This window comes from Caretta caretta, chromosome 13 (genome assembly GCF_965140235.1).
Source record: "Caretta caretta isolate rCarCar2 chromosome 13, rCarCar1.hap1, whole genome shotgun sequence".
Lineage (NCBI taxonomy): Eukaryota > Metazoa > Chordata > Testudines > Cheloniidae > Caretta > Caretta caretta.
In genome coordinates, this window is record NC_134218.1 from 38,721,755 (window position 1) to 38,749,495 (window position 27,741).

General features: G+C 63.0%; 1 protein-coding gene across 2 annotated transcripts; it reads right to left on the reverse strand.

Annotated features, from left to right (window-relative positions):
* Window positions 1-354: 354 nt before the first annotated feature.
* On the reverse strand, window positions 355-27,557 carry CARMIL3 (capping protein regulator and myosin 1 linker 3). Of its 2 annotated transcripts, none has more exons than XM_075118953.1 (41): window positions 27,454-27,557; window positions 23,629-23,719; window positions 23,383-23,433; window positions 22,088-22,147; window positions 20,963-21,084; window positions 19,774-19,853; window positions 19,601-19,671; window positions 19,226-19,299; window positions 18,704-18,779; window positions 17,645-17,733; window positions 17,321-17,415; window positions 16,709-16,795; window positions 16,404-16,513; window positions 15,757-15,834; window positions 15,534-15,610; window positions 15,215-15,319; window positions 13,182-13,251; window positions 12,637-12,718; window positions 12,436-12,532; window positions 11,426-11,480; window positions 11,126-11,298; window positions 10,416-10,484; window positions 9,330-9,423; window positions 9,136-9,234; window positions 8,746-8,874; window positions 7,951-8,064; window positions 7,241-7,416; window positions 6,982-7,069; window positions 6,242-6,385; window positions 6,060-6,123; window positions 5,018-5,232; window positions 3,410-3,525; window positions 2,981-3,314; window positions 2,765-2,899; window positions 2,420-2,486; window positions 2,246-2,335; window positions 1,887-1,996; window positions 1,512-1,695; window positions 1,201-1,311; window positions 958-1,077; window positions 355-863 (listed from the first exon to the last, which is right to left on the reverse strand). In XM_075118953.1, exons 1-41 carry the CDS (start codon window positions 27,516-27,518, stop codon window positions 838-840), a joined length of 4,293 nt encoding a protein of 1,430 aa, XP_074975054.1. In that variant the 5' UTR covers window positions 27,519-27,557; the 3' UTR covers window positions 355-837. The 2 variants fall into 2 exon arrangements, with proteins under 2 accessions (XP_074975054.1, XP_048675451.2); XM_048819494.2 differs by having other exon boundaries at window positions 23,629-23,723.
* Between the last annotated feature and the right edge of the window lie 184 nt (window positions 27,558-27,741).

Genomic DNA, 27,741 nt, shown 5'->3' on the forward strand with positions numbered 1-27,741 from the left:
CCACCACAAATACACACAACAACACTGGCACAGGAAGGGACAAGGGTGACGTCCCACCCACACCCCTGCATAAGATTCGTGGAGGGCTTTGAGGGGGTACACAACAACACAAGCTGAGCTGGAGCCCAATGTGTTGGGGGGGCGTCCTTGCTGCCCTCTGGTGGAGGGGCTGAGAACTGCCGCGTGTGTGTGTGTCCCCGCGCCCCCTGCTGGCCACATCTGAGAACTACAACCCAGTACCCCGAGATTGGGACGGTGACTCCTGGTGCTTGTGGCCTGGGGGAGCCCCCAGGAGAGGGGGTGCTCCTGTCCCCCGCTGCCCCACAGGAACAAAGGAGACGCCCTCGCGCCCGCTCCGGTCGCCATATAGAATTTATTTCTCTCTTCCTTCTGTACAAGCCGAAAATAGACAGGGACCCTGGAGGGGTGGAAAATGGGGGGTGGGCAGCTGGGGGGCGGTGGGAGGTGCAGGGGGGATGAGCCGCATTCAGAGTCCCGCCCGCTGTTTCCTCCTGGGGGAGCAATACCTCCTCCCGCCGGGGGGGCACACTGTGAAAACAGGGGTCCGTCCCTCGAGGGATTGGGGGGGGCAGAAGCGGGGGAACAAAACAGGCCTGAATGGAGGAGTGGAAGTGAGGCGGGAGGGAAGGGTGGGGGGGCAGGGCAGGGTCTGCAGCCCCAAGGCCATGTGTGGGGGGTGTTGATCCTTGTTTTGGGGGGTTCATGGCTGGATCTTGGGGAAGGCCCAGTCGTCCCTTCTTTCTCTCTGTTCTCAGGCTTCCACGTTCCCCCTCTTCTCCCAGCTGGTGGCACGGCTGATACTCAATAGCAGGTCTGTCAGTCTGTCCCGGACTCCTGGGTTCCTGAGGAGAGACAGACAAGGTGTCAGGGTGGAGGGGGGATGGCCGGGTGGGGGGTTGTTAACCCTCTGTGGCCCAGAGGGGCCGTTTTACTCACCCACAGCCTGGTCCACAGAGAGGAAAGGCCGGGAGATGGGGAGACGAGGTTTCCGAGGGGGCTGATGCTGCTCCGAGGGCGGGGGCGGAGGGGGGTCTGGCAGGGGGGCGTTAGCAGCACCTATTGGGGCCGGGAGAGGGGAAGGGGTTAGATCCTGAGAGAGAGACAGCCCGGCTGGGGGCACTGCAGGGGGGAAGCTCGCAGTCCTGGGCTCTCGCCGCCCGTCTCAGTTCAGGGTCTCACCTCTGGCTCCGGGGTCTCGACCCTGATCTGACTCCAGTTTGTCACAGGACTGCGCCCGGCGCGTTCGCTGAGGTTTCAGAGGGGCCGCCTTCCGCCCCACCTCGGACCCCCCTGGAAAGAGAGAGAGGGTGAAAGGCCCCGTGTCTCAACCCCCACCCTCCTGAGCCAGCCAGCTCCCCTGCCCTGGGGCTGGATGGGAGCCGGTGCCCCCTAGAGGGGACAAGCCCCACATCCCATTACCCGTCCCCTTGAACGGGTCCAGCTGGTCCTGGAGGGGAAAGGCCCCGTGCCCCAATCTCCGCTCCTGATACCTTCTGTTTCCAAGTGGTCCGGTCGGGGGCGGGCGACGGGGGGGGAGGTCCGAGTCTCGGTGGGGCCGGCCCCACCTGCCTGCTCCTCGCTACTCTGACTCCTCTCCGGCTGAGTCGGGGGCTTTCGGCCGCGGGGGATGGCTACTGGCTTGGGGGGGCGGGGGCCGGATGGCGGCTCCCTGGCCTGTTAGGGAATGGGATTGGGGGGGAGAGATAATCAGAGCAATTAGCCCCCCCCCGGTAATACCACAGAGCACCGCAAACTCCATCCTGGGCTCCTGGGGGCACTGCTGTGGGGAAGCTCACAGCTTATACCCCCTCTCTGCCCCCCAGCTTCACCACCCCAGCCTCCCACCCCTGCAGGGCCCCCCTCACCTTTCCAGATGCCAGGAAGCTGGGGTTTGGGGGCTTCTCCCCCGCCTCCACTCTGGGGGCCGCACTGAAGATGTCCGTCCCCTCCAGGTCCAGCTGGGAGCTCTCCTCCGCTGATGGGGTTGGGGGAGAGGGAGAAACCACATGAGCAATGGGAGCACTGTTGTGGAGAGCTCCTCCCCAGGTGGGGACACTGTTCTTGGGAAGCTCACAGCCCTGGGGGCACTGCTGCAGGGAAGCTCACAGCCTTGGATTGGCTGGCTGGGGGCACTGCCCTGGGGAAGTTTGCAGCCCTGGGGGCACTGCTGCAGGGAAGCTCGCAGCCCTGGGGGCACTGCTGCAGGGAAGCTCGCAGCCCTTACCGATATCCCAGCTAGCCTCAGCCCTTCGAATGGTGGCAAACACTGGCTTGGAGCTCTGAGGGGGAGGCTGGGGTCTCCAGCCCCCTTTCTCTGTGGGGAAGAGATAAAGGGGGGTATCAGGTTGGGGGGAGCTAGGCGAGGGGGAGGGGCAGAATTTGGGGTGTGCCCCCCTACCTGAGCCGTCCGAGGACCTCCTCCTCTCTCGATCCTGTAGGCTGCCCACCCTTTGCAGCTCTGCCCCCTGAAACAAGAATGAGGGAACAGGGGAGTTTGGACCAGACCATCAGGGGTTAAGTGGGTGTGGCCTCCACCCTCAGCCCTTGCCCCCAGAGCCTCTCCCTCCCCAGCCTCAGTCCAGACCATAAGGGGTTCGGAGGTTGTGGCCTCCATCCTCTGGCCCCGTCCCCGAGAATCCCCCTCCTTCCGCTAACAGCTGCAGACCTTGAGGCATTGAGTGGGCGTGGCCTGTCCTCAGGCCCCGCCCCTGCAGGTATGCACCTCCTCTCTCAGCCCACGTACCTCTTTCTTCCCATCCAGGCTCCGCCCCATTCCGGGCAGGGCGATTCCGTGGACTCTGGAGGGCTGCAGTAGCTCCGCCTCCGAAGAATCTGACTCCTCCCTCATGGGGTTGGGGGAACGATCAGCGGTGTGACCCTACAAAAACAGAGGCAGTTGAAAGCAGCGACCCCTGCTGGCCCCTCCTGCCCCGCTCCCTGCAGCCCGGCGCCTTCTTACCTGCTTACCTCTGGGGGGCAGCCCCTTCACCCCACTTCCTCCGCTGCCCCCCATCCCGGGGAGGGGAATCCCCATTCCCTGGGGTTCCTGCCCCTCCCCCTCATCCAGGCTGGCTGAACTCCACATTGAAGCCTTGGGCTCATCTGCTGTCCCCTGGGGGGTGCCGGGGGAGCTGTGGGGGGCCCCCCACAGGGCGTCTTCAACCTCCCTCTCCCCCTTGAGGCTCCGATGCCTCCGAAAATGGAAAAGCCCCTTTCGCCTCTTCTTCTGCATGGGGGGCAGCGCGTCTGAGGGGCCTGGTCTCACCCCACAGCCTCTGGGGGTCCGTGGATAGCTGTAGGGGGGCAGAGGAGAGAAGTGGGGGTGGTCAGAGAATCAGACTGGGGTGATCCCCACCCTTTCCCGCACCCCTAGGGTATATGGTCCCACCTGGTGTTATCTGTGAGGACACGCCTGCTAAAAAATTCCTCCAGCCCCTCATCCAGTCGCGGCACTGTCCCATTCTCCTGCCGCTGGGGCTCAATGGACCCAGGTGTCCGAGCCTGCTGAGGAGACGTGTAAGAAGCAAGGAATTAGCTGCTGTCACTTTAAGGCTTGCCCCTTCCCCTGCCCCCTCAGGCAAAATGGGAAGTCCCGCCTCCAGTGACTTGGACTTCCTGCTTCAGAGTCTTGAGATACAGCTTTTAACTCCTCCCACTTTAGGAATGGCTCTTCCTTCTTTCTATGGGGAAACAGGAAGTACCGCCTCCAGTGGGCAGGACTTCCCATTTTGGAGTATTAGAAAGATTAATGTTCAGCTGGCCGTTCCTACTTTAAGGCTGGCTCATCCCCCTTTCACAGTTGAAGTGGTAAGTCCCATCTCTTGGCAACCAGGACTTCCTGTTTTGGTAAGGGATAATTTCTACCTGCATGTGTCTGTTTCTGCTCATTACCCATCAGGCTCTGGGGCTGGGGTAAGGGTCAGTCCAAAAGGATGCAATTACATAAGAACATAAGAACGGCCAGACTGGGTCAGACCAAAGGTCCATCAAGCCCAGTATCCTGTCCTCAGACAGTGGCCAACGGCAGGTGCCCCAGAGGGAATGGACAGAACAGGGAATCATCAAGTGATCCATCCCCTGTCACCCCACCCCAGCTTCTGGCAAACAGAGGCTGTGGACACCATTTCTGCCCATCCTGGCTAATAGCCATTGATGGGCCTATCCTCCATGAATCTATCTAGCTCCCTTTTGAACCCCGTTATAGTATTGGCTTTCACAACACCTTCTGGCAAGGAGTTCCAGAGGTTGACAGTGCATTGCATGAAAAAATACTTTCTTGAGGAAAGACAGAGAGAGAAAGAGGGAAAAGAATGAATGAACAAAGGAGAGGATGGACGACAGACTGAACAAAGGAACAAATAAGAGAACAGAGGGGAAGATGAACAAACAAATGAATGAGGGAAGGAACAATGGAATGAAGAAATAAATGAGTGAAAGAACAGAAGAAGGAACAAATGAATGAGAAAACGAATGAGAGAAGGAATTAATGAATGAGAAAATCAATGAATGAAAGAAGGAACACAAAGTGGAGAGAATAAATGAATAAGCTGTGGTTAGATGTTGATAGACGTTTGGCTGTGTGTGTGTTTTCCCTCTGTGTGCCACCCCAGCTCTGCGCAGACAGCTGGCACGGCAGAACTCGAGCAAACCACCCAATGACCACAAGATCCGTTAAGGGACGAAGGCACCTAGCCAGGTTTATTGTCGATGAAGCACGGTACTTGTATCCCACAGACTCTCTTCCAACTACACAAGCAAATAAGCAAATGAAAAACAAAGGACAAAACAAAAGAACGAGAAAGGATCGAGAAAACAAAGGAATGAGCAAATGAATGACTTAAGGCAAAACTGACTGTGGAAAGGAGAAAACGAGGGAATGGATGAGAAAGTGAAAGACTAGGAAAAGGAACAGAGAGATGAGAAAATGGAGGGAGGAGTGAAGGAGAAATGGAAGGTGTGGCTGAGCGAGGGGGCAGATGGGATCAGCGTGACTCACGTTCTGGCGGGGCCCCGGGGGGACGCACCGGGGGGGCCGGGGCCGGCCGCGGGTGCGGTGCTCCAGCCGGGACCCCTCAGTGGGGAGCTCAGCCAGTCCCTCGAAGGAGGGGCTGCGGGAATGCGAGTACTGGCTGCTGGCTGACGAGGAGAGCCAGCCTGACGGCGAGTTGGTGCCCCAGGAGTGTGTGGCATCAGTGTCTGGGTCAGCCCCGCCTGTGGGGGGAGGCAGAGAGAGAGAGAGAGTGGGGCAGAGGAGAGGGTGAGTGACAGAGGAAGGGTTGTGTGGATGGACTGAGGGGTGGATGGATGGAGGGAGAGCGGACAGGGATGGAGAGATGGATGAAGGAGTGAATGGATAGAGGGAGGGGTGGGTGGATGGGTGGATGAAGTGGTGGGTGGATGGATGGATGGATAGAAGGGTGTGTATGGAGATGGGTGGATTAAATGGTGGATAAAGGGTGGGTGGATGGATGGACAGGTGGATGGACGGATGGAGAGGAGGATGGATGGATGGATGGGTGGATGGATGGATGGATGGACAGGTGGATAAGGGGTGGATAGATGGGCAGGAGGATTTATGGATAAGGGGTGGATGGACGGATGGGTGGATGGATGGATGGATGGATGGATGGATGGATAAGGGGTGGATGGATGGGTAAGCGGTGGATGGATGGAGGGGTGTGTATGGAGATGGATGGATTAAACGATGGATAAAGGGTGGATGGATGGACAGGAGGTGGATGGATGGATGGATGGACAGGAAGTGGATGGATGGATGGATGGACAGGAGGTGGATGGATGGATGGATGGATAAGGGGTGGATGGATGGAGGGGTGTGTATGGAGATGGATGGATTAAACGGTGGATAAAGGGTGGATGGATGGACAGGAGGATGGGTGGATGGATAAGGGGTGGATGGCTGGGCAGGAGGATGGATGGATGGATGGAAAAGGGGTGGATGGATGGACAGGAGGATGGATGGATGGATGGAAAAGGGGTGGATGGAGAAAGAGGAAATCTGATGTGTGACCATTACTCACTGATAAAAGCTGAGACAGGTCGGATTTTCCTGCCATGTTTCTGCCTCTTGATAGCGATGGTGTCCTGCAGAGAGGAGAGCAGGGTGACCCTAGAGCCAGGTATGGGGGGTCCCTTCCCTGCCCTGGGGGGTGGGTGGCTGGGAGAGGGGCCTGCAGGGCTGTGCCCCATTCCCACTGCTTACAATGCTGGTTCCCAGCTCATCGTCTGTGGTCTCCTCATGATCTCTCAGCTGGTTCCTGGGGGGCTGGTCCAGTGGGGTCCCCCCGGAGCTCCCAGCACCGCCCTGCCCCTCGGAGAGCTGCTGGAGGTGGGCGATGTGCTGGGTCTATGTGAGGGGGAAGATGAGAGAGATTATTGGGGTGACCCGGGGTTAGAGGGGACTGAGGAGGGTTTGGGGGGCAAAGTACAGGGGGCTGAGGGAAAAGATAGGGGTGGGGTACAGCTGCATTTGGTGGGAGAGAGGGGGAAGTGGGGGTTCTAGGGACATGTGGGGTTGGGGAGATAGAGGTCTCGGGGTAATGCAGTGGGAGCAGGGGGTGGGGCTGTGGGGTGTATGAGGGGTGGTGGTGGGGTGTCAGGGGGTGGGGAGGGGCAGTACAGAGGGCTGGGGGTCACTGTGGGGAGCTTAAAGTCTCTGTGGGAGGTGGGGGTCACAGTGAGGGGCTGAGGGTCAGTGTGGGGGGCTGGGGGTGACTGAGGGAAGCTGGGAGTCTCTGTGGGGGGTGGGGATCTCTGTGGGGGGCTGGGGTCACGGTGAGGGGCTGAGGGTCAGTGTGGCGGGCTGGGGACAACTGTGGGGAGTAGAGTTCTCTGTGGGGGCTGGGGGTGACTGTGGGGGGCTGGGGTTATTGTGAGGGGCTGGGGTCACTGTGGGGGGCTGGGGGTGACTGTGGGGGGCTGGGGGTCATTGGGGGGGCTCACCAGGCTCTTGTGGGTGCTGTACAACTCCTCCAGGAGCTCCTCCACAATGGAGTTGGTGAGATACGTCACCACAGACAACTTCACCTCGCTGGGGACAAACGGGGGAGGGGGGTCAGAGACTGGACAGCCCCCCTAAAGCCGCCCGAGCGCCCCAACCTGGCCATCCCACAGTGCTCCCCATCCCCCTAAAACGCCCCACCCAGCCCTCCTTGGGGACCTCCCATACACACACCTGCCCCCTCCCCAGCTCCCGTCTTACTTTAGCTTGTTCTGGATGTCCTGCCCGGCCTGCTCCAGCAGCGCCCCCCGGATGAAGTTGCGGGGGACGGTCACCCGCTCTGACACGGCTCCCAGCATCTTGTTGTGGCCCTCGGCGGCCTGCATGGCCCTGGGGCAGAGCTCCTGGGTCAGTGTCACCATGGACTCCAGGATCACCTGGGAGCGACCCCACCAGTCAGAGAGGGGGGCTCCTGAAACACTGAGTCACCCCCAAGTGCCCAGAACTGGGCCCCCCACACTGAGCTCCCTTAGTAACACAGCAGACCCAGGGTCCCCCCAAACTGAGTCCCCCAAGACTCCAGTAAGACCTGGGGTCCCCCCATACTGAGCCCCTGAAACCTCCCAGTGAGACCTGGGGTCCCCTGACCAAGCTAGTGAGACCCGGGGTCCCCCTAAGCTGTGTCCCCCACCCCTTGGTGGGACCTGTGGTCCCCCAAACTGAGTCCCCCCAACCCCCCTAATGAGACTCATGGTTCCCCTAAACTGAGCCCCCAAACCCTCAGTGAGACCTGGGGTCCCCCTAATGAAATTCAGGATCCCCCAGACCTCCCCAGTGAGACCTGGGGTCCCCCAACCCCACTAGTGACATCTGGGGTGCCCCCCTACACCCCCAACGCCCCCAGTAAGACCTGGGGTCCCCCTACACTGAGTCCCCCAAACCCCCCCAGGGAGACGTCCCCAGCTCATCACCTGCAGCTCCTTGTCAACGGCCTTGGAGACCTCATTGGCCACGGACTCCAGTCGCTGCCGGACGGGCCCGTCGCTCGCCAAGATGTGTCCCAGTTCATAGAGGCTGGGGAACAGCTGGGGAGAGAAAGCACGAGCAGAGAGGGGCAGGGTGAACAGGGACAGATGTGCGTGGGGGGAGGGGCAACAGCAACCGGGGCGGGGCTACAGTGTGCAGCTGTGGTAACATCTGGGGAGTTTGTTCCTGGGCCAGAGATGGAGGATCCAGCTGTGTACTGCTGTGGCAACATTGGGGGAGACGGTGTCCCGCCAGGGATAGAGGCTACAGCTGTGGCAACACCTGGGGGGTCTAGTTTCTGGCTGGGGATAGAAGGTCCAGGTGTGTCAACATCTGCAGAAGCAGTGTTTAGCCAGGGATATGGAATACAGCTGTGGCAACATATGGGGACTTAGTGACTTGGCCAGAGATGGAGGACCCAGCTGTGCAGAGGTGCAGCAACATCTGGGGAGACAGTTTGTATCTGGTGATAGAAGAGCCATGGTAACATCTGGAGAGCTACTGTCTGGGCCAGCAAGACTGGATGTGACCTCAGCTAGTGGACCCAGTGTTCAGCCAGGGCTGCTGTGTACAGATGTGGAGAACATCTGGGGAGAGGAGACAGAGAGAAGAAAGGCAGGCGGAAGGTGAGACCGAGGGGAAGGGGATGGGATCAAATGGGAGGGAGGAACAGGGGCCGAACTGAGAGGGGTGGGGATGGCAAGAATGGGGCAGGGCCCGGACGGAGGGGTCTGTCTCACCGCCCGCGAGTTCTTGGCCTCCTTCATGAGCTCCCGTGCATAGAGCACCTCCTCCTGGACAGTATCAGCAGGGCAGCTGTGCAGAGCCCTCACCTCCTCCTGGACCCGCAGGCACAGCCGTCTGATCATCTGCTGGGGGATGGAGCTGTTAGCAAAATCCCTGGAGCCAGCCGGGACCCCCGCCCTGGGGCCAGATCAGAACCAGCACCCCCTAGGGGGAAAGGCTCCATGTCCCATTCCCAGCCTCCTTGAGCCAGCCAGTCCCATCCTGGGGCCTGATGGGAGCTGGCGCCCCCTAGAGGGGAAAGACCCCATGTCCCATTCTCCACCCCCCTGAGCCAGCCAGCTCCCTTGCCCATGGGGATGGTATGGGGAGATGGGAACGTTTACTTGCTCGGCGCTGCTGGTGCCGATCCCCTGCTGGAGTCGGAACGCCTGCTCCTGGGAGAACTTCTGGGAATGGCCGTTTCGGAGGAGGCACCATTGGATCTGGGGGGGAGGGAAGGGAGAGAAGCAGATGAGAGACCCCTTGGTTTCCCCCCACCCCCTCCAACCGAGCCCCGGGGCCTCCGGGCTCTACCCACCTTCTGCCACACCTCGTCCGTCCTCTCTGGGGCACTGCGGTAAGCGGCTGTGATGTCGCTCATGGGGAAGGACATATACTTCAGGGTGTAGTTGCTGTAGAGAGGGGTGTGAGGTTAAACGGGAGAGGGTGTTGGGAAAGGGCCCCCCAGATACTCAGGGACCTTCCGCTCAGATCTGTCAGAGTTATGGTCTCACTTCCTCCCAGTTATCTAACCTCCCCCATCTCCCCATTATCACCCCCTGTTCCTCCTCCAGTCACCCCCCAACCAACTTCTTGTCTGCCCATTATCCCAGGCATTGTTCACCTCCCTCTTATCATCCAGCCATCGCAACAACCCAACCCAAACAACTCATCACCCCAATGACCCTTCCAATAATCCAACCCAACTCTACCCAACCAAGAACCCATCCCAACTCTACCCAACAACCCAATCAAATTCAACCCAACTCAACCCAACCCAACTAAGAACCCATCCCAACTCTACCCAACAACCCAATCAAATTCAACCCAGCCCAACTCTACCCAACCAATCCAACCCAACTCTACTTAACCACTTATTCAATCCAACTCAACCAACGTAACCCAACCAAGAACCCAAACCAACTCAACCCAACCCAACCCAACTCTATGCTAGTAATAATCCAATCCAACTCAAGCTAACCTGACTCTATTCAACCAATAACCCAAGCTAACTGAACCAAACCAATAACCCAACCCAAACCAGCCCCATTCAGTAACCCAATCACCTTATCCAATAATACCAACCAACCCAACAAATGCACCAGTAATCAACTCCAACAACCCAACCACCTACTCAACAACCTAACTGCCTCAACTCAACACAACCAATCCAACCCCCAACTCAGCTCAAAACCATCCAGACCGCTCTGCCAGTCTACACATGTCCCCAATAAAAATGAATTACAAATAATTAAGCAGCAAGCAGGCATTAAAAACCTGAGTAATGATATCTGTTATCAATGCTAACACTAAGCATGCAGACTGAGGGTGAGGTGCATGTTGGGGGGCACCCCTGGTTGAGTGTCAGCCCCTGACATCCCAGGAAGTCCCCTTCCAGACTCACTTCTCCAGGGCTCGGGCAACATCATGGAAGCCGAGTGCTGTTGTGTTGTTCCGGTCCCAGGCGATGCTCCTGCAAAGGGGAGATCCAGGCTGGGTCACCCAACACTGGGGTCCTTCTTGCCCCTCCACTGTGATGACACCCCAGATGAGACCCTGTTCTCTGCCTTGGCTAATACAAAGCGTCCACCCGCCTCCTCTCCAGTGGAACCCCCTTCCCCACATTCTCCAATAGGGACTCCCTCTTCTGCTGTCCCCATCAATGGCTCTCTCCTCCCCTCCTCCTTCCAACAAGGCCCCCCTTCCGTATCCCCTCCCATGCTTCCTAGTCCCCTGGGATCCTTCCCCTCGGTTCTCCTCTCCCAACCCCAATCCCTGCTCCTGCCCAATGGTAGCCCCTCTCCCAACCCCCAAATTCCCCCCACTTCCCCTGACAAGACCCCACAAGACCCAATCCCCCTGCAAATCCCCCAATGGGACACCCTCCCTTGGCCCACCCAGTGAGACCCCCCCCGCCCCAGCCCCAATCCCCCCACTCTCCTGCCATTGAGACCCCAGCTACCCCACCCCCTCAGTCTGCACCCATGGCCCTGAATCGGACCTTACTTCCTACCCCCAACCCCAATCCCCCCCATGAGACCGCCTCCCGCACCCAGTCCCCCTGATGGGACTTCCTGCTGCACCCCGGTGTCCCCTTCCTCCAGGAGCCCCCACCGAAGGCTGCTGTTGATCTGCAGAGCCTTGGACAGCATCTTGGCCCCCAGGTCCTCCATGCCATTCCCGCTCAGGTCCACCTTGCTCAAGCAGGTATTACTGCCAAGGGCGTTGATGAGGATGCTGGTCCGGGACTTCAGCCGTGAGTCGGCCACAGAGAGAGATTGCAGGGACTGGCGGGAGAGAGGGGAGTCAGCCCTGGGATCCCCTGCCCCCCACAACTCTGCTGGTTCCCCTCAATCCCGATCCACAGCCCCCCGCCTCAGAGCAATTTTCACTTTTCATGAGGGACAGACTCACACAATCTTCCTCCTGAATCAGCTGTACAATCTTGTGAAGTATCTCCTCCAGCGTCCTGGGGAGAGAGAACACAGAGGCCGGGCATGAGCACCCAGAGGGGTGGGACGAGGCTGAGAGCTAAATTCACCAGCCCAGCCACTGACCGGCTGTAAGCTAAACAGGAACATGCTAATTGTTCTAGGACACTTATTCTAGACCCCTTCCCTTCATGTTCTAAGTTGGGTGGGTTCTGGATTGCTGAACTCAACAGCATCCACCTCAGCAGATTTGCAACATTGCTTGGCTAGTGTTCTAGGTGACCCGTTCTAGACCCTTCCCCCATGTTCTAGACTGGACACGTTCTGGATAATTGGGCTCTATAGATTCAAACTCAGTAGACTCATCACATTGCTTGGCTAGTCTTCTAGGTCATCCATGCTGTATCACTTCCTTCCATGCTCGACGCTTGGTGGGTTCTGTGTAACTGGACTTCATAACGTCAACCTAATCAGAGATGCAAAACCTCTTGGCCATCTTTCTAGGTCACCCACCTGGGGAGGTTCTAGATGGCTTTTCTACTTCCACTATTCTCCATTTCTTTCTGGATGTTTGCAGCATAGTCTAATTGGTCTAGAATGGTCCCCACTGGGCACCAATACCCATCCAGTGGGTCTAGAAGTTTCTAACGGAGCCCAGCACCCATCCAATGAGTCTAGAATAGGTCCCATGGAGCCCAATGCCATTTAAAGGGTATAGAATGGGTCCCATGGGTCCAATGCCCATCCAATGGGTCTCAAACTGTTCTCATGGAGCCAGTGCCTATCCAGTGGGTCTAGAAAGGGTCCCATGGAGCCCAGCACCCATCTAATGAGTCTAGACTGGGTCCCATGGAGCACAACCTCCTCACTAGAGAAGGTGAGCTTGGAGGAAAATAGGTTTTCCTATTGAGGCTCCTCAAGGACCTCTCTCTCCCGGGGAAGAGGGAGGCGATAAGATGGGACAGAAGGTGGATGACAAAAGTGTTCACCCACCGGGACTTGATGCTGAAGTTCTTGCCCAGCCAGAGGTGTTTGAGGGATTTGTTCTTGCCCAAAGCAGGGACCAGCGTCAGCAAATCGGAGTCGAAACCTGGAGCGAGCGGTGGGAGAAGAGGAGCGTCAGGGGGAGTTGAGATACTGCCCCCGCCCCCAGGGCAGGGATGTAGGGGCTCAAGGGCAGGTAGACAGACTCACCGTTGTCGGAGATGTCTAGGCTCCCCACGGCAGTGACCCCTGGGAGCTGCTCCTGTAGGACCTGAGCCCCCGGTGAGCGCAGCTGGGAGAGAGAGAATGAGTGAATGAGATAGTGGAGGAGGGAAAGAAGGAACAATTGAAAGAACAAGAGAACAACATTGGAAAGGAAACAACGAGAGAATGAGAGAACGAAATGGGAGGGAAAGAACAGGGGAATGACAGAATGAGAGAACAAGACGGGAGGGAAAGGACGAAGGAATGAAACAGGAGGGAAAGAACAAGAGAACAAGATGGGGAGGGAAAGAAAGAGGGAACGAGGGAATGAGATGGGAGGAAAAGAATGAGGGAACGAGAACAAGATGGGGGAAAGAACGAGGGAACGAGAACAAGATGGGGGAAAGAACGAGGGAACGAGAAATGACAAGAGAATGAGAAGGGGAAGTAAAGAAAGAATTAACAGATGGTCCCCTCCCCGACCAACCATAACAAGCCCCTCGCCAGCCTCCCCCCGCACAATGCACAGCCCCCTCCCAGCCCCCCCTCACCTCGCAGCCGCTCAAGTCCAGGTGAACATCACTCAGGTGGGTGTTGGCCGAGAGACCCTGGAACAGAGACCTGGCGACCGTGGGGTTAATGGGGGCAGAGGGGGTGACTCCCACTAGCCCTGCCCACCTCCCCCATTTGCCTCCCCAACACACAGCGAGCAGGGCCCGTCCCCTCCAGCAGGGGGCCCAGGGACACACACACACACACACACACGGCAGGGCCCATCCTCTCCAGCAGGGGGCCCAGGGACACACACACACACACACACACACACACGGCAGGGCCCGTCCTCTCCAGCAGGGGGCCCAGGGACACACACACACACACACACATGGCAGGGCCCGTCCCCTCCAGCAGGGGGCCCAGGGACACACACACACACACACACACACACACGGCAGGGCCCGTCCTCTCCAGCAGGGAGCCTAGGGACACACACACACACAGCGAGCAGGGCCCGTCCTCTCCAGCAGGGGGCCCAGGGACACACACACACACACACACACGGCAGGGCCCGTCCTCTCCAGCAGGGGGCCCAGGGACACACACACACACACACACACACACGGCAGGGCCCGTCCTCTCCAGCAGGGGGCCCAGGGACACACACACACACACACACACGGCAGGGCCCGTCCTCTCCAGCAGGGGGCCCAGGGACACACACACACACACGGCAGGGCCCGTCCCCTCCACCAGGGGGCCCAGGGACACACACACACACACACACGGCAGGGCCCGTCCTCTCCAGCAGGGGGCCTAGAGACACACACACACAGAGCGAGCAGGGCCCGTCCCCTCCAGCAGGGGGCCTAGAGACACACATGGCAGGGCCCGTCCTCTCCAGCAGGGGGCCCAGGGACACACACACACACACACACACACACACGGCAGGGCCCGTCCTCTCCAGCAGGGGGCCTAGAGACACACACACACACAGCGAGCAGGGCCCGTCCTCTCCAGCAGGGGGCCCAGGGACACACACACACACACAGCGAGCAGGGCCCGTCCTCTCCAGCAGGGGGCCCAGGGACACACACACACACAGCGAGCAGGGCCCGTCCTCTCCAGCAGGGGGCCCAGGGACACACACACACACACGGCAGGGCCCGTCCTCTCCAGCAGGGGGCCCAGGGACACACACACACACAGCGAGCAGGGCCCGTCCTCTCCAGCAGGGGGCCTAGGGACACACACACACACGGCAGGGCCCGTCCTCTCCAGCAGGGGGCCCAGGGACACACACACACACACGGCAGGGCCCGTCCTCTCCAGCAGGGGGCCCAGGGACACACACACACACAGCGAGCAGGGCCCGTCCTCTCCAGCAGGGGGCCTAGGGACACACACACACACACACACACACGGCAGGGCCCGTACCCTCCAGCAGGGAGCCCAGGGACACACACACACACACACACACGGCAGGGCCCGTCCTCTCCAGCAGGGGGCGCAGGGACACACACACACACACACACGGCAGGGCCCGTCCCCTCCACCAGGGGGCCCAGGGACACACACACACACACACACGGCAGGGCCCGTCCTCTCCAGCAGGGGGCCCAGGGACACACACACACACACACACGGCAGGGCCCGTCCTCTCCAGCAGGGGGCCTAGAGAGACACACACACACAGCGAGCAGGGCCCGTCCTCTCCAGCAGGGGGCCCAGGGACACACACACACACACACAGCGAGCAGGGCCCGTCCTCTCCAGCAGGGGGCCCAGGGACACACACACACACACAGCGAGCAGGGCCCGTCCTCTCCAGCAGGGGGCCCAGGGACACACACACACACACACAGCGAGCAGGGCCCGTCCTCTCCAGCAGGGGGCCCAGGGACACACACACACACACGGCAGGGCCCGTCCTCTCCAGCAGGGGGCCCAGGGACACACACACACACGGCAGGGCCCGTCCTCTCCAGCAGGGGGCCCAGGGACACACACACACACACGGCAGGGCCCGTCCCCTCCAGCAGGGGGCCTAGGGACACACACACACACACACACACTCACACACACTCACCTCAAGGCATCCAGGGGCATTTTCGTGCCCGACAGGCTCACGTAGTTCAGCGCGTAGGCGCTCGAGAAGAATTGCCTGAAGGCCGGCTGGGAGTCCTTGACTTTCCTAGAGACAGAGACAGGCCAGGAGCCCCCAAAATTAAGGGGGGCCTGCCCCAGAGGGACCCTGATCCCCGTGGAAAGGGTGCCCAAGGAGGCATGGAGGGGGCTCAGTCTAATTGGGATCCCCCTCACTGGGAAGCTGGGGTGCAGGGGGGGAGTTCACCTGACGGGGATGCCAGAGCGAGGCAATCGGGGGGCGGGGGGACCCCGACACTTACCTGTGCGAGAAGGAGTTCCGGGAGAGGTTGAGGTAGCGAAGCCGAGTGCAACATCCATGCAGCAGCGCCCCGAATAACTGGGGGGGCAGAGAGAGAAAGGGATCGAACCCCCGGCTCCCCACGATGCCCTCTGCAGGGCGAGGCCGCGGCCTCCGGGAGGCCCCTCCCCCAGCCAGGGCTGTTGCCCCGCTCCCCCCGGCGCCCCCGGCTGGTCGCCCCTCACCACGTCGACGGCGCAGTCCGTGCCGGCCAGCTCGAGGCGCAGGAGGGCGTTGGGCTGGGCCAGGAAGGAATAAAAACCCTGCGGGGGGAGAGGGGACGAAACCGAGCGATGGACGGAGCTGGGGGGCTGTCTGTGCCCCACAGAGCCCCTGCTCCCTGCCCCACGGCACCCGCTGCCCAGCTCCCGCCTCCCTGCCCCATGGCACCCGCTGCCCAGCCCCCACCTCCCTGCCCCACGGCACCCGCTGCCCAGCTCCCGCCTCCCTGCCCCACAGAGCCCCTGCCCCCTGCCCCATGGCACCCGCTGCCCAGCTCCTGCCTCCCTGCCCTACAGAGCCCCCAACTCCCTGCCCCATGGTGCCCGCTGCCCAGCTCCAGCCTCCCTGCCCCACAGAGCCCCCGCTCCCTGCCCCACGGCACCCACTGCCCAGCTCCCATTTCCCTGCCCCACAGAGCCCCCACCTCCCTGCCCCATGGCACCCGCTGCCCAGCTCCTGCCTCCCTGCCCCACAGCACCCGCTCCCTGCCCCATGGCACCCACTGCCCAGCCGCTGCCTTCCTGCCCCACAGAACCCCGCTCCCTGCCCCACGGCACCCACTGCCCAGCCCCCACCTCTCTGCCCCACGGCGCCCCCGGCTGTCACTCACGTTGGCCTCCTCGCCGCCCAGCAGCCCGGGGTTCTTGCTGAGGTCCAGGTGTTGCAGGGAGCTGCTGAAGGCCGGGTTGGCCCCCAGGGTCTGACAGAGCCCGGCCAGCCCTGGGAGGGGAGAAGGGGTGAGTGGTGGGGGGCTGGGACCCCCTGCCCTTCCCCCACCCTGCCCCCCAGGCCCGAGAGCTTCTCTCTCCCCCACTGTGCCCACAAAGCTCCCCCAGCCCCAACCACCTGCCCTTCCCCAGCTCCCTCCCCCTCCCCTGCTCACCTTCCCCACCCCTCCGCCCAGCCCCCCCGTACCTTTCGGGGTGACCCCCGTCTTGCAGAGCCCGAGCTGCTGCAGCCCCTTGGGGAAGTAAAGGAATTGCTGGCTCAGGGAGATGAGACCTGTGAGGGGGAGGGAGGGGGAAGAGATTAGGGGGACCCGGGGGGGGGGCGAGAGCAGAGATGGGGGCAGGGCGGGGGGGGAGGATATGGGAGGTGCTGGGGGGATATTGGGGGTGCTGAAAGTTGTGAAGAGCTGGGGGACATGGGGAGGGCTCGGGGATACTGGGGGGGACACTGGGTAGTGTTGGGATGACACTGGGGGCTGCTGGGGGTCTTAGGTGATGGGGGACATTGGAGGTGCTGGGGGACACTGGGGGGTTCTGGGGGGGGTCAGGTGCTGGACAGCGGGCTGGACAGTGACCCCCCTGCTCCCTGCAGCCCAGCGACCCCTAGTGACCCCCCCGCTCCCTGCAGCTGGGGGACATTGGGTGCTGGGGGACACTGGGGGGTGCTGGGGGGCAGTTGAGAGGCACTGAGGGGCGTCAGGCGGGCAGGACACTGCGGGGACATTGGATGGCACGGGGGGAGACTGGAGGCTACTGGGGGACACTGGTGGTGCTGGGGGGGCAGCTGGGGGGTCCCCACCTTTGTCCTCGATCTGGTTGTGTGACAGCACCAGGCTGTGCAGGGCTGAGCCGGGGTTGTCTCCCAGAGCGCAGGTCAGTTTGAGCGCGAAGTCTCTGCACCAGAGAGAGACGGGGGGTGACGCCCTGAACCCCGAACCCCAGCCCCTCCTCCCCAGCCCAGCCAGTCCCTGCCCTGGGGTCGGATCAGAGCCGGTGCCCCCGAGGGGGGACAGGCCTCGTGTCCCATCCCTGCCCCCCTGAGCCAGCCGGTCCCTGCCCTGGGGCCGGGTGGGAGCCGGAGCCGCCGAGAGGGGAGTGGGGGTTCTGGGGGGGGCTCACTCACGTTTTTAACCCCGTGTTGTCCAGCACCAGCTCCTCCAGGTGATGGGACTTGCTGAGTGTGTGCAGAACTTGCTCAGATACCTCAGAGCCCTGGGGAGAGGGAAGGAGACAGAGAGCGCAGGGGAGAGATGCGGGGCCCCCCTGGCCGAGGAACGGGGGTGCTGGGGAGGCAGATCCCCCTGGAGTCCCTATGGGGGCATTCTGGGGATGCAGGGGATGGTTTGGGTGGCAGGGTGGTTAGGGGGCACAGAGGGTGGTTTGGGAGTTCTGGTGGTTTGGGGGCTGCAGGGGATGAATTGGGGGGCTGGGACAGCTTTGGGGTACAGGGCAGTTTGTGGGCATAGAGGAGGAGGGATATGGGGGAACAGAGCATTTGCATGGGTAAAGGAGGGGTTTGGGATTGACGGTGAGTAGTGGGCTGCAGGGGAATGTTTCAGGGCCCAGACAAGTGTTGGGGAGTGCGGGGGATTTTGGGGTACAGAGCTATGACACAGGAAAGTGTCAGGGTATAGAGGAGGGTTTGGGCTACAGAGGGATGGGATTTGGGGGTGCTGAAGGGAATTTTGGGGTACAGATGGAGTTTGGGGGATTTTCTGGGAATGGTGTGGCTTTTGGGGCACAGACAAGGGTTTTGGGATGCAGGGGGTTTGGGGCATGAGATTTTGGGGCAGGGTTTTGGGGTGCCAGGGTGGGATGTGGGGCACAGAGGAGGAGGGGATTGGGGACCAGGAGTTGTTTTGGGGTGCAGGGGAATGTTTCAGGGCATAGAGAGGATTTTGGGAGCAGAGGGACAGAATTTGGGGTTCAGAGAAATTTGAGGGTTCAGTGGAGATTATGTCCAGGGAACTTTGAATCCAGGGGTGGGTTTGGGGGTCCAGGGCTGGGTTTTGGGGCTATGGGATGGGTTGGGGGTCCAGGGGTGGGTTTTGGGCACAGGGGTGGATTTGGGGGGTCCAGGAGTGGGTTTTAGGGTCCAGGGGAAGGTTTGGGGGCCCAGGAGTGGGTTTTAGGGCCCAGGGGAAGTTTTTGGGGCCCAGCGTGGGTTTTGGGGGGTACCTACCAGCCTCAGGTCCTTGCAGTGCAGTCGCGTGAACCAAGGGTTGTAGGCAAGGGCGGCGACGATCAAAGCCAGGTCCCTGGGGGGAGAGTCACGGAGAAGGGGGTGAGCGCCCCCACATCTGCCAGCACCCCCACTGTGCTGACGGAGGCAGGGGCGCCCCAAGAGGGTCCGATGTGGAGAAGAGGGGCTGGGGTGTCTGTGGGGATGCAGGGTATCGGGGTTCTGCCAGGTGGGTTTGGGGGTATAGGTGGGTTTCAGAGGTTCAGGGAGTCTTGGGATGCTGGGCTGGGGTTGGGGGGTACAGGGCTACCGGGCACACAGGAGATACTGGTGGTAGAGGGGTATTGGGGTGATGGCAAGGGGTGCAGGCAGGCCTGGGGGTATTGAGGTAAAGGTGGGTTGGGGTACCATTTTTGGGGATCAGGGTACAGGGGAAATAGGGGTCTCAAAGAAGGGGGTATGGAGGTTCAGGCAGATTGGGTACCAGTTTGGGGGGTACAGGGGGTATCAGGGGTCCCTCACCGGCTTTCCAGGTGGCTGAAGTCCAGCAGGTTGAATTCATGATTGTCGGCTGAGTGGTAGATGGTGTCGACATCCTGGTAAGGGAGGGAGGGAGGGTGAGAGAAATGGGGGGACCCCATGGTGAGGGGTCCCCACCTACCCACTGCACCTCCTCTGCCTTTCCCTCCCCTCCCCCCCACCCCCCACTAACCCCACGGGTCCCCCCCAAAGAGCCCTGCCCCATACCCCCAACTGCCCCCTCCAGCCCCTCCTCCCCCTCCCCCTCCTCTCCCCCATCTACCCACTGCACCCCCTCTGCCTTGCCCTCCCCCCACCCCCCACTGCACCCCCTCTGCCTTCCCCTCCCCCTCCCCTGCCCCCCCACCCCCCACCTACCCACTGCACCTCCTCCCGGCAGAAGAGCCCGTTGTAGTCGCAGAGGGCGGCGTAGGTATCGGAGAACCCCCCTGCCAGGGAGACAGACAGAGCCACGGAGGTCAGCGGGGGGGGGGCTCCCCCGTCCCCCCCCCCGTCCCCTTCCCTCCCATTCACTCCCCCCCGCCACTCACCGCAGATGCTGTGACTGGTGGAGGTTGAACTCTCGGAGTTGGGGGACGTGTCCCGGGGGGTCTCAGGGGTCCTCAGACAGCTGGGGGGGGCCACAGTGTTAGGATGCCTGGGTTCTATCCCCACCCCAGCTCTCTGCAGCCCCGAGCCCCCTAGTGACCCCCCCTGCTCCCTGCAGCCCAATGCCTCCTAGTGAAACCCCCCCCCCGCTCCCTGGAGCCCGGCGCCCCCTAGTGAACCCCCCACTCCCTGCAGCCCAGAGTCCGCTCGTGACCCCCCTCTCCCTGCAGCCCAATGCCCCCTAGTGACCCCCCCGCTCCCTGCAGCCCAGAGTCCGCTAGTGACACCCCTCTCCCTGCAGCCCAATGCCCCCTAGTGACCCCCGCTCCCTGCAGCCCAGCGCCCCTAGTGACCCCCCGCTCCTTGCAGCCCAGAGTCCGCTAGTGACCCCCGCTCCCTGCAGCCCAGCGCCCCTAGTGACCCCCCGCTCCTTGCAGCCCAGAGTCCGCTAGTGACCCCCACTCCCTGCAGCCCAGAGTCCGCTAGTGACCCCCCTCTCCCTGCAGCCCAATGCCCCCTAATGACCCCCCCTGCTCCCTGCAGCCCGGCGCCCCTAGTGACCCCCCCACTCCCTGCAGCCCAGAGTCCGCTAGTGACCCCTGCTCCCTGCAGCCCAGCGCCCCTAGTGACCCCCCCCGCTCCTTGCAGCCCAGAGTCCGCTAGTGACCCCCGCTCCCTGCAGCCCAGCGCCCCTAGTGACCCCCCCACTCCCTGCAGCCCAGAGTCCGCTAGTGACCCCCCTCTCCCTGCAGCCCAATGCCCCCTAGTGACCCCCCCTGCTCCCTGCAGCCCGGCGCCCCTAGTGACCCCCCCACTCCCTGCAGCCCAGAGTCCGCTAGTGACCCCTGCTCCCTGCAGCCCGGCGCCCCTAGTGACCCCCCCCACTCCCTGCAGCCCAGAGTCCGCTAGTGACCCCCCTCTCCCTGCAGCCCAATGCCCCCTAGTGACCCCCCCTGCTCCCTGCAGCCCAGAGCCCCTAGTGACCCCCCCCCGCTCCTTGCAGCCCAGAGTCCGCTAGTGACCCCCGCTCCCTGCAGCCCGGCGCCCCTAGTGACCCCCCCACTCCCTGCAGCCCAGGGTCCGCTAGTGACCCCTGCTCCCTGCAGCCCGGCGCCCCGGGGCCGCACTCACCCCGCCGTGGGGCTGGGGAAGATCTTGCTGAGAGCCGCGTTGACGTGCCGGGTGAGCTGGTCGGCGCTGGCCGCGCTGGGGAATTTGAAGCTGTAGGTGGCTTTCTCCGTGTCCACCAGAATCTGAGAGACGGGGAGGGGGGAGGCGGGGGGGAGGGGTGGGGGGAATCGGGGGGAAGGGGGGGCGGGGAGCCAGGGGGGCATGGGGGGGAGGGAAGAGAGTGGGAACATTCCTCACCAAACACAAATTATTCCCACTACCAAGAGCTGTGACCCTGATTAAGCCAATTAACTAATTAACTGTCCCCCACCACCTGAGAGAGTGTGTGTGTGTATGTGGGGGGGAGGGACGGGGGGACCCCGGGTGGGGGGGTGACACAGCAGGGAGTGGGGCGGACCGACCTGGGGATGTCGCAGGGGTGTTTTCTGGGACTGTCTGCGTGGGGGATGGGATGTTGGGGGGGGCTTCACGGGGGGGGCAATACCTGAGCCAGGGGGGGCTGGGGCCAGGTGACACCTTTGCCTGGGAAACTGGACAAAGGCTGGAGGAGGAGCCGGGGGGAGACGGCTGGAGGGGGGTTCAGTTTGGAGCGGGCTGGGGAAATGGAGGGAGCCCCAGGGCTAGGGTCTAAGCTCCCTGCCCCCCTGGCCCCCCGAGTGACCTGGCTGAGGGGTCCTGGTTGTACCGACAAGCTCGGTTTGGGCCTGTGTTCCTGTCGGCTAATAAACCCTCTGTGTTACTGGCTGGCTGAGAGTCACGGGGAATTGCAGGAAGTGGGGTGCAGGGCCCTGACTCCCCCCCACTCCGTGACAGGGGGCGAGCAGGGGGCGCTGTCCCTGGGCCGGGGGGGCAGTGACAGCATGGGGGGGACCGAGGGCAGGGGGCCAGCAGGGGGCGCTGTCCCTGGGCCGGGGGGGCAGTGACAGCATGGGGGGGGACCGAGGGCAGGGGGCCAGCAGGGGGTGCTGTCCCTGGGCCGGGGGGGCAGTGACAGCATGGGGGGGACCGAGGGCAGGGGGCCAGCAGGGGGCGCTGTCCCTGGGCCGGGGGGGCAGTGACAGCATGGGGGGGACCGAGGGCAGGGGGCCAGCAGGGGGCGCTGTCCCTGGGCCGGGGGACACTTACCTGGCTGTGGTTTATTGTGTTTAACGTTCGAATTTCCAAGACATTGAAGGAGCTTTCGACCTGGGGAGAGATAGGAGAAATGGGGGTGTGTGTGTGTCCATGAGTGTGTGTCCCCGTGCGTGAGTGTGTGTCCGTGTCCGTGCGTGACTGTGTCTATGTGTCAGTGTGAGTGTGTCCGTGTGTGAGTGTGTGTGTTTGTGTGTGAGTGTGAGTGTGTCCGCATGGGAGTGTGTGTGTCTATGTGTGAGTGTGTCCCCATGTGTGAGTGTGTGTCTGTCCGTCCGTGCGTGACTGTGTCTATGTGTGAGTGTGTCCGTGTGTGAGTGTGTGTCCGTGAGTGTGTCTGTGTCTGTCCATATGAGTGTGAGTGTGTCTATGTGTGAGTGTGTGTGTGTGTGTCCGCATGGGAGTGTGTGTCCCTGTGTGTAAGTGTGTGTCTGTCTGTGTGTCTATGTGTGAGTGTGTCCCCGTGTGAGTGTGTGTCTGTGTCTGTCCATATGAGTGTGAGTGTGTCTATGTGTGAGTGTGTGTGTTTGTGTGTGAGCGTGTGTGTGTCCGCATGGGAGTGTGTGTCCCCGTGTGTGAGTGTGTGTCTGACTGTGTGTCTATGTGTGAGTGTGTGTGTTTGTGTGTGAGCGTGTGTGTGTCCGCATGGGAGTGTGTCCCCGTGTGTGAGTGTGTGTCCGTCCATCCATGCGTGACTGTGTCTATGTGTGAGTGTGTCCGTGTGTGAGTGTGTGTCCGTGAGTGTGTCTGTGTCTGTCTGTGTGAGTGTGAGTGTGTCTATGTGTGAGTGTGTGTGTTTGTGTGTGAGCGTGTGTGTGTCCACATGGGAGTGTGTGTCCCCGTGTGTGAGTGTGTGTCCGTCCATCCATGCGTGACTGTGTCTATGTGTGAGTGTGAGTGTGTCCGTGTGTGAGTGTGTGTCCGTGAGTGTGTCTGTGTCTGTCTGTGTGAGTGTGAGTGTCTATGTGTGAGTGTGTGTGTGTGTCCGCATGGGAGTGTGTGTCCCCGTGTGTGAGTGTGTGTCCGTCCATCCATGCGTGACTGTGTCTATGTGTGAGTGTGAGTGTGTCTGTGTGTGAGTGTGTGTCCGTGAGTGTGTCTGTGTCTGTCTGTGTGAGTGTGAGTGTGTCTATGTGTGAGTGTGTGTGTTTGTGTGTGAGTGTGTCCCCGTGTGTGAGTGTGTGTCTGACTGTGTGTCTATGTGTGAGTGTGTCCTGTGTGTGTGTGTGTGTGTGTGTGTGTGTCCCTGCGCCCCCTGCTGGCCAGGCCCGGGTGCGTCTCACACTCACCTTGGCCGGCACTTTCAGCCCGAAGAGGTGGAGCCGCCAGGCCGTCAGCACCTGTGGGGGACAAGCAGCCCCCGTGAGACGAGTGTGGGGAGACGCCGCGATTCCCGGGGGGCTGGGCTCAGCCCTGGGGATGGCGACGTCAAAGCTTCTGGGGTGACTCCTGGAAGGAGGGTCCGGGGGGGGGCACCGGCAGGGCTGAGGGAGGGGGAAGGAGGGACAGACCCCCCCCCGTCCCCGGAAACTCACCAACACACGATCCTCAAACTTCTTGGGCTTGGTTTCAAGCTTCACCTTCAGCAGCAGAGGGTTGGGCGGGCGGCTCAGGACCTTGCGAATGCTGTCTGCAAAGGGGGGACGGGGTCAGCTCCGGGTCAGCGCCCCACGAGTCACCTCCCAGCCCCCCCAACAAGGTCTGCAGCCAGGGGCCCTGGGCTGCGGGGGGGGGGGGGGGCAGCAGGGGGTCCTGGCTGTGGAGAGCGGGGGCAGCAGGGGGTCCTGGGCTGCGGGGAGGGGGGCAGCAGGGGGTCCTGGGCTGCGGGGAGCGGGGCAGCAGGGGGCCCTGGGCTGTGGGGAGCGGAGCCAGCAGGGGGCCCTGGGCTGTGGGGGCAGCAGGGGGCACTGGGCTGTGGGGAGCGGGGGCAGCAGGGGGTCTTGGGCTGCAGGGAGCGGGGCCAGCAGGGGGTCCTGGGCTGCGGGGGCAGCAGGGGGTCCTGGGCTGTGGGGGCAGCAGAGGGCACTGGGCTATGGGGATCGGGGGCAGCAGGGGGTCCTGGGTTGCAGGGAGGGGGGGCAGCAGGGGGTCCAGGCTGCGGGGAGGGGGGCCAGCAGGGGGTCCTGGGCTGCGGGGAGCGGGGGCAGCAGGGGGTCCTGGGCTGCGGGGAGCGGGGGCAGCAGGGGGCACTGGGCTGCGGGGAGCGGGGGCAGCAGGGGGCACTGGGCTATGGGGATCGGGGGCAGCAGGGGGTCCTGGGCTGCAGGGAGGGGGGGGCAGCAGGGGGTCCAGGCTGCGGGGAGCGGGGGCAGCAGGGGGCACTGGGCTGCAGGGAGTGGGGGCAGCAGAGGGCACTGGGCTATGGGGATCGGGGGCAGCAGGGGGTCCTGGGCTGCAGGGAGCGGGGGCAGCAGGGGGTCCTGGGCTGTGGGGGCAGCAGAGGGCACTGGGCTATGGGGATCGGGGGCAGCAGGGGGCACTGGGCTATGGGGATCGGGGGCAGCAGGGGGTCTTGGGCTGCAGGGAGGGGGGGCAGCAGGGGGTCCTGGGCTGCGGGGAGCGGGGGCAGCAGGGGGCACTGGGCTATGGGGATCGGGGGCAGCAGGGGGCACTGGGCTATGGGGATCGGGGGCAGCAGGGGGTCCTGGGCTGCAGGGAGGGGGGGCAGCAGGGGGTCCTGGGCTGCGGGGAGCGGGGGCAGCAGGGGGCACTGGGCTATGGGGATCGGGGGCAGCAGGGGGTCCTGGGCTGCAGGGAGGGGGGGCAGCAGGGGGTCCTGGGCTGCGGGGAGCGGGGGCAGCAGGGGGCACTGGGCTATGGGGATCGGGGGCAGCAGGGGGTCCTGGGCTGCAGGGAGGGGGGGCAGCAGGGGGTCCTGGGCTGCGGGGAGCGGGGGCAGCAGGGGGCACTGGGCTATGGGGATCGGGGGCAGCAGGGGGTCCTGGGCTGCAGGGAGGGGGGGCAGCAGGGGGTCCTGGGCTGCGGGGAGCGGGGGCAGCAGGGGGCACTGGGCTATGGGGATTGGGGGCAGCAGGGGGCACTGGGCTATGGGGATCGGGGGCAGCAGGGGGCCCCGGGCCATCAGATGCCCTGACCCTGGCATCTCGCCCAGCCTGGGAGAAGCCAACATGGGGCTGGGAGAGGAAGCGAAACCACGATTCAGACACTTCTGCTGGGCGCCACTACCCAGAGCAGTTGAAAAAGGAAGCCCAGAGACACCGGAAAACAGGATGGGGCCCACCAGGCGGTGGATGGAACAGCCCTGCACCCCCCCCCCCGGTGTCCCTCACTCCCGCCACGCAGCCCCTGCGAGCCCAGCCCGTGTTAGGATTTCGGGTACAGGTTTTGGGGCCCCCTTTCGGAGGACATGGTGACCCCGAGTGGGAAAAGGGATTCCCGGGGTCATTCCAATCCCACTGCGGCTGGAGCCGAGAGACGGCCCCGGGGTGGGGGGTGAAATGTCTCGGTGTGTTTGGAACAGGGGACCGGACAGGAAGTGTGAATCACGGGCGGGGGAGATGAGACAAAGCCCCTGATATCGGGGTGTCTGGGCACCCTAGTTTGTAACAGTGTCTATGACAGGCGTGTGCACGGCAGGGGCTGTGTGGGCATGTGAGGGGAGAGAGAGAGGAGGGGTGTGGGGATAGATCGAGAGATAGATCGAGAAAGGGGGTGGATGGAGAGAGAGAGCGAGATGGGTGGATGGGGTTAGATGGATCAAACTCTGGGAGTGTCTGGTTTATTTTGCCGCCAGGCCCTCAGTGTGGGGTTTGTTTGTCAGTCGTGTTGCCGTCTGTGGGTGTCAGCGTGGGGGGGAGACGGAGCTGGGATGCGGGTGTACGTTTGCACTCGAGCTAGGCTGAATTATGGCCACAGAGCCGGCCCAGCTGGGCTCTGGGTGCAGGCGTGTCCGTGTGTCTGTGTGCCATGCCCATGTCCGTGTGTTTCTAGCCGTCTTTGGATTGCCGGCAGGCAGCTTGACATCCCCCACGCTCTGCCTGTCACAACCTTACATGTCACAACCCTTCCGCCAAACCCACAGCGAAGGCCCGAATCCAGCAGGGTGGGCGGGGAGCGGGGGCCGCAGGGGGCAGAGAGGAACCAACCGTCGCACGGACCCAGGCCACAGGATGCTGCGCTGCCAGATCCGCACCCACAAGAGGACCCAGGAGTCCTGGCTGCTCCCATGGCCAGACCCCACTCCCCTTCCAGAGCTGGAGAGAGACCCCAGGAGTCCTGGCTCCCAGCCCTCCCTGCTCTAACCACTAGACTCCCCTCCCCTCTCCGAGCTAGGATAGAACCCAGGAGTCCTGGCTCCCAGCCCCTTCCCCCACTCTACCCACTAGACCCCACTCCCCAGAGTCCAGGGGATCATTCACCTGGGAAGGGGGGATGCAGGGAGGACTGGAGGATTGGTGGGGGGAGGATGGAGGGAGGGATGCGGGCGTGGGGGGGGTCTGTGGCAATGGCCAGAAGATGGATGGGGTGGGGGAATGGGAGGGGCCAGGTGGGTTGCTGGGATGGCCAGAGGATGGGGTTGGACAGCGGTTGTGGGTGGGGGATGGGGATGGGGAGAGATGAGGCAGGGGGCGGGGGAATGGGGGGGCTGGGAGGACGGAGGAGTTGGGGGGGTGGGGGATGGACAGGGGTGGGGAGCTGGGGAATGGGGGAGATGGGGCAGGTGGCCGGGAGGCTGGGGAATGGGGGGGCTGGGGTGGCGGACGGACAGGGGTGGGGGGCTGGGGAATGGGGGAGATGGGGCTGGGGGGCTGGGGAATGGGTGGGCTGGGAGGACGGAGGGGTGGGGGACTGACAGGGGTGGGGGGGTGGGGAATGGGGGAGATGGGGCAGGGGGCAGGTGGCTGGGGGGCTGGGGAATGGGGGGCTGGGGTGGCGGACGGACAGGGGTGGGGGGCTCGGGAATGGGGGAGATGGGGCTGGGGGGCTGGGGAATGGGTGGGCTGGGAGGACGGAGGGGTGGGGGACTGACAGGGGTGGGGGTGGGGAATGGGGGAGATGGGGCAGGTGGCTGGGGGGCTGGGGAATGGGGGGGGCTGGGGTGGCAGACAGACAGGGGTGGGGGTCTAGGGAATGGGGGAGATGGGGCTGAGGAATGGGGAGGCTGGGAGGACGGAGGAGTGGGGGGTGGGGGACTGACAGGGGTGGGGGGGTGGGGAATGGGGGAGATGGGGCAGGGGGCTGGGGAACGGGGGGGCTGGGGTGGCGGACGGACAGGGGTGGGGGGCTGGGGAATGGGGGAGATGGGGCGGGGGTGGGGGGCTGGAGGGGGCTGGGGAATGGGGAGAGATGGGGCGGGGGCTGGAGGGGGCAGGGGGAGGTCCCCCCCCCCCCCGCGGTACCTTGCAGGTCCCGGGCGAGGTCTCCCGCCGGCCGGGCCATGGCAGCTGCGGGGCCGGAGCCACATGCCGGGGCCGGGCGCAGACAGCAGCGGAGTCTGCGCAACCCCCCCCCCCCCCCCCCCGGTACCAGCTGGGCAGGCGCTGAGCTTCCCCCCCCCGCCCCGAGCATCTTCCTCCTCCCCCGCCCCGAGCACCCCCCCGCATCTTCCTCCTCCCCCCGTTCCGGCATCTTCCTCCCCGCCCCCCGCGCGTCCCCCTCCCGCTCTGAACTTCCCCCCACCGGCACCT

Bases quoted from the DNA above. Each gene is read 5' to 3' on its own strand.
- CARMIL3 (XM_075118953.1), bottom strand. From the start codon at position 27,518: ATGTGGCTCCGGCCCCGCAGCTGCCATGGCCCGGCCGGCGGGAGACCT. The intron at 6,386-6,981 runs GTGAGCCCCCCC...CCCCTCACATAG, and splicing joins ACAGCACCCACAAGAGCCTG to ACCCAGCACATCGCCCACCT. The intron at 5,233-6,059 runs GTGAGTAATGGT...CTCCCCCCACAG, and splicing joins ACCTGTCTCAGCTTTTATCA to GCGGGGCTGACCCAGACACT.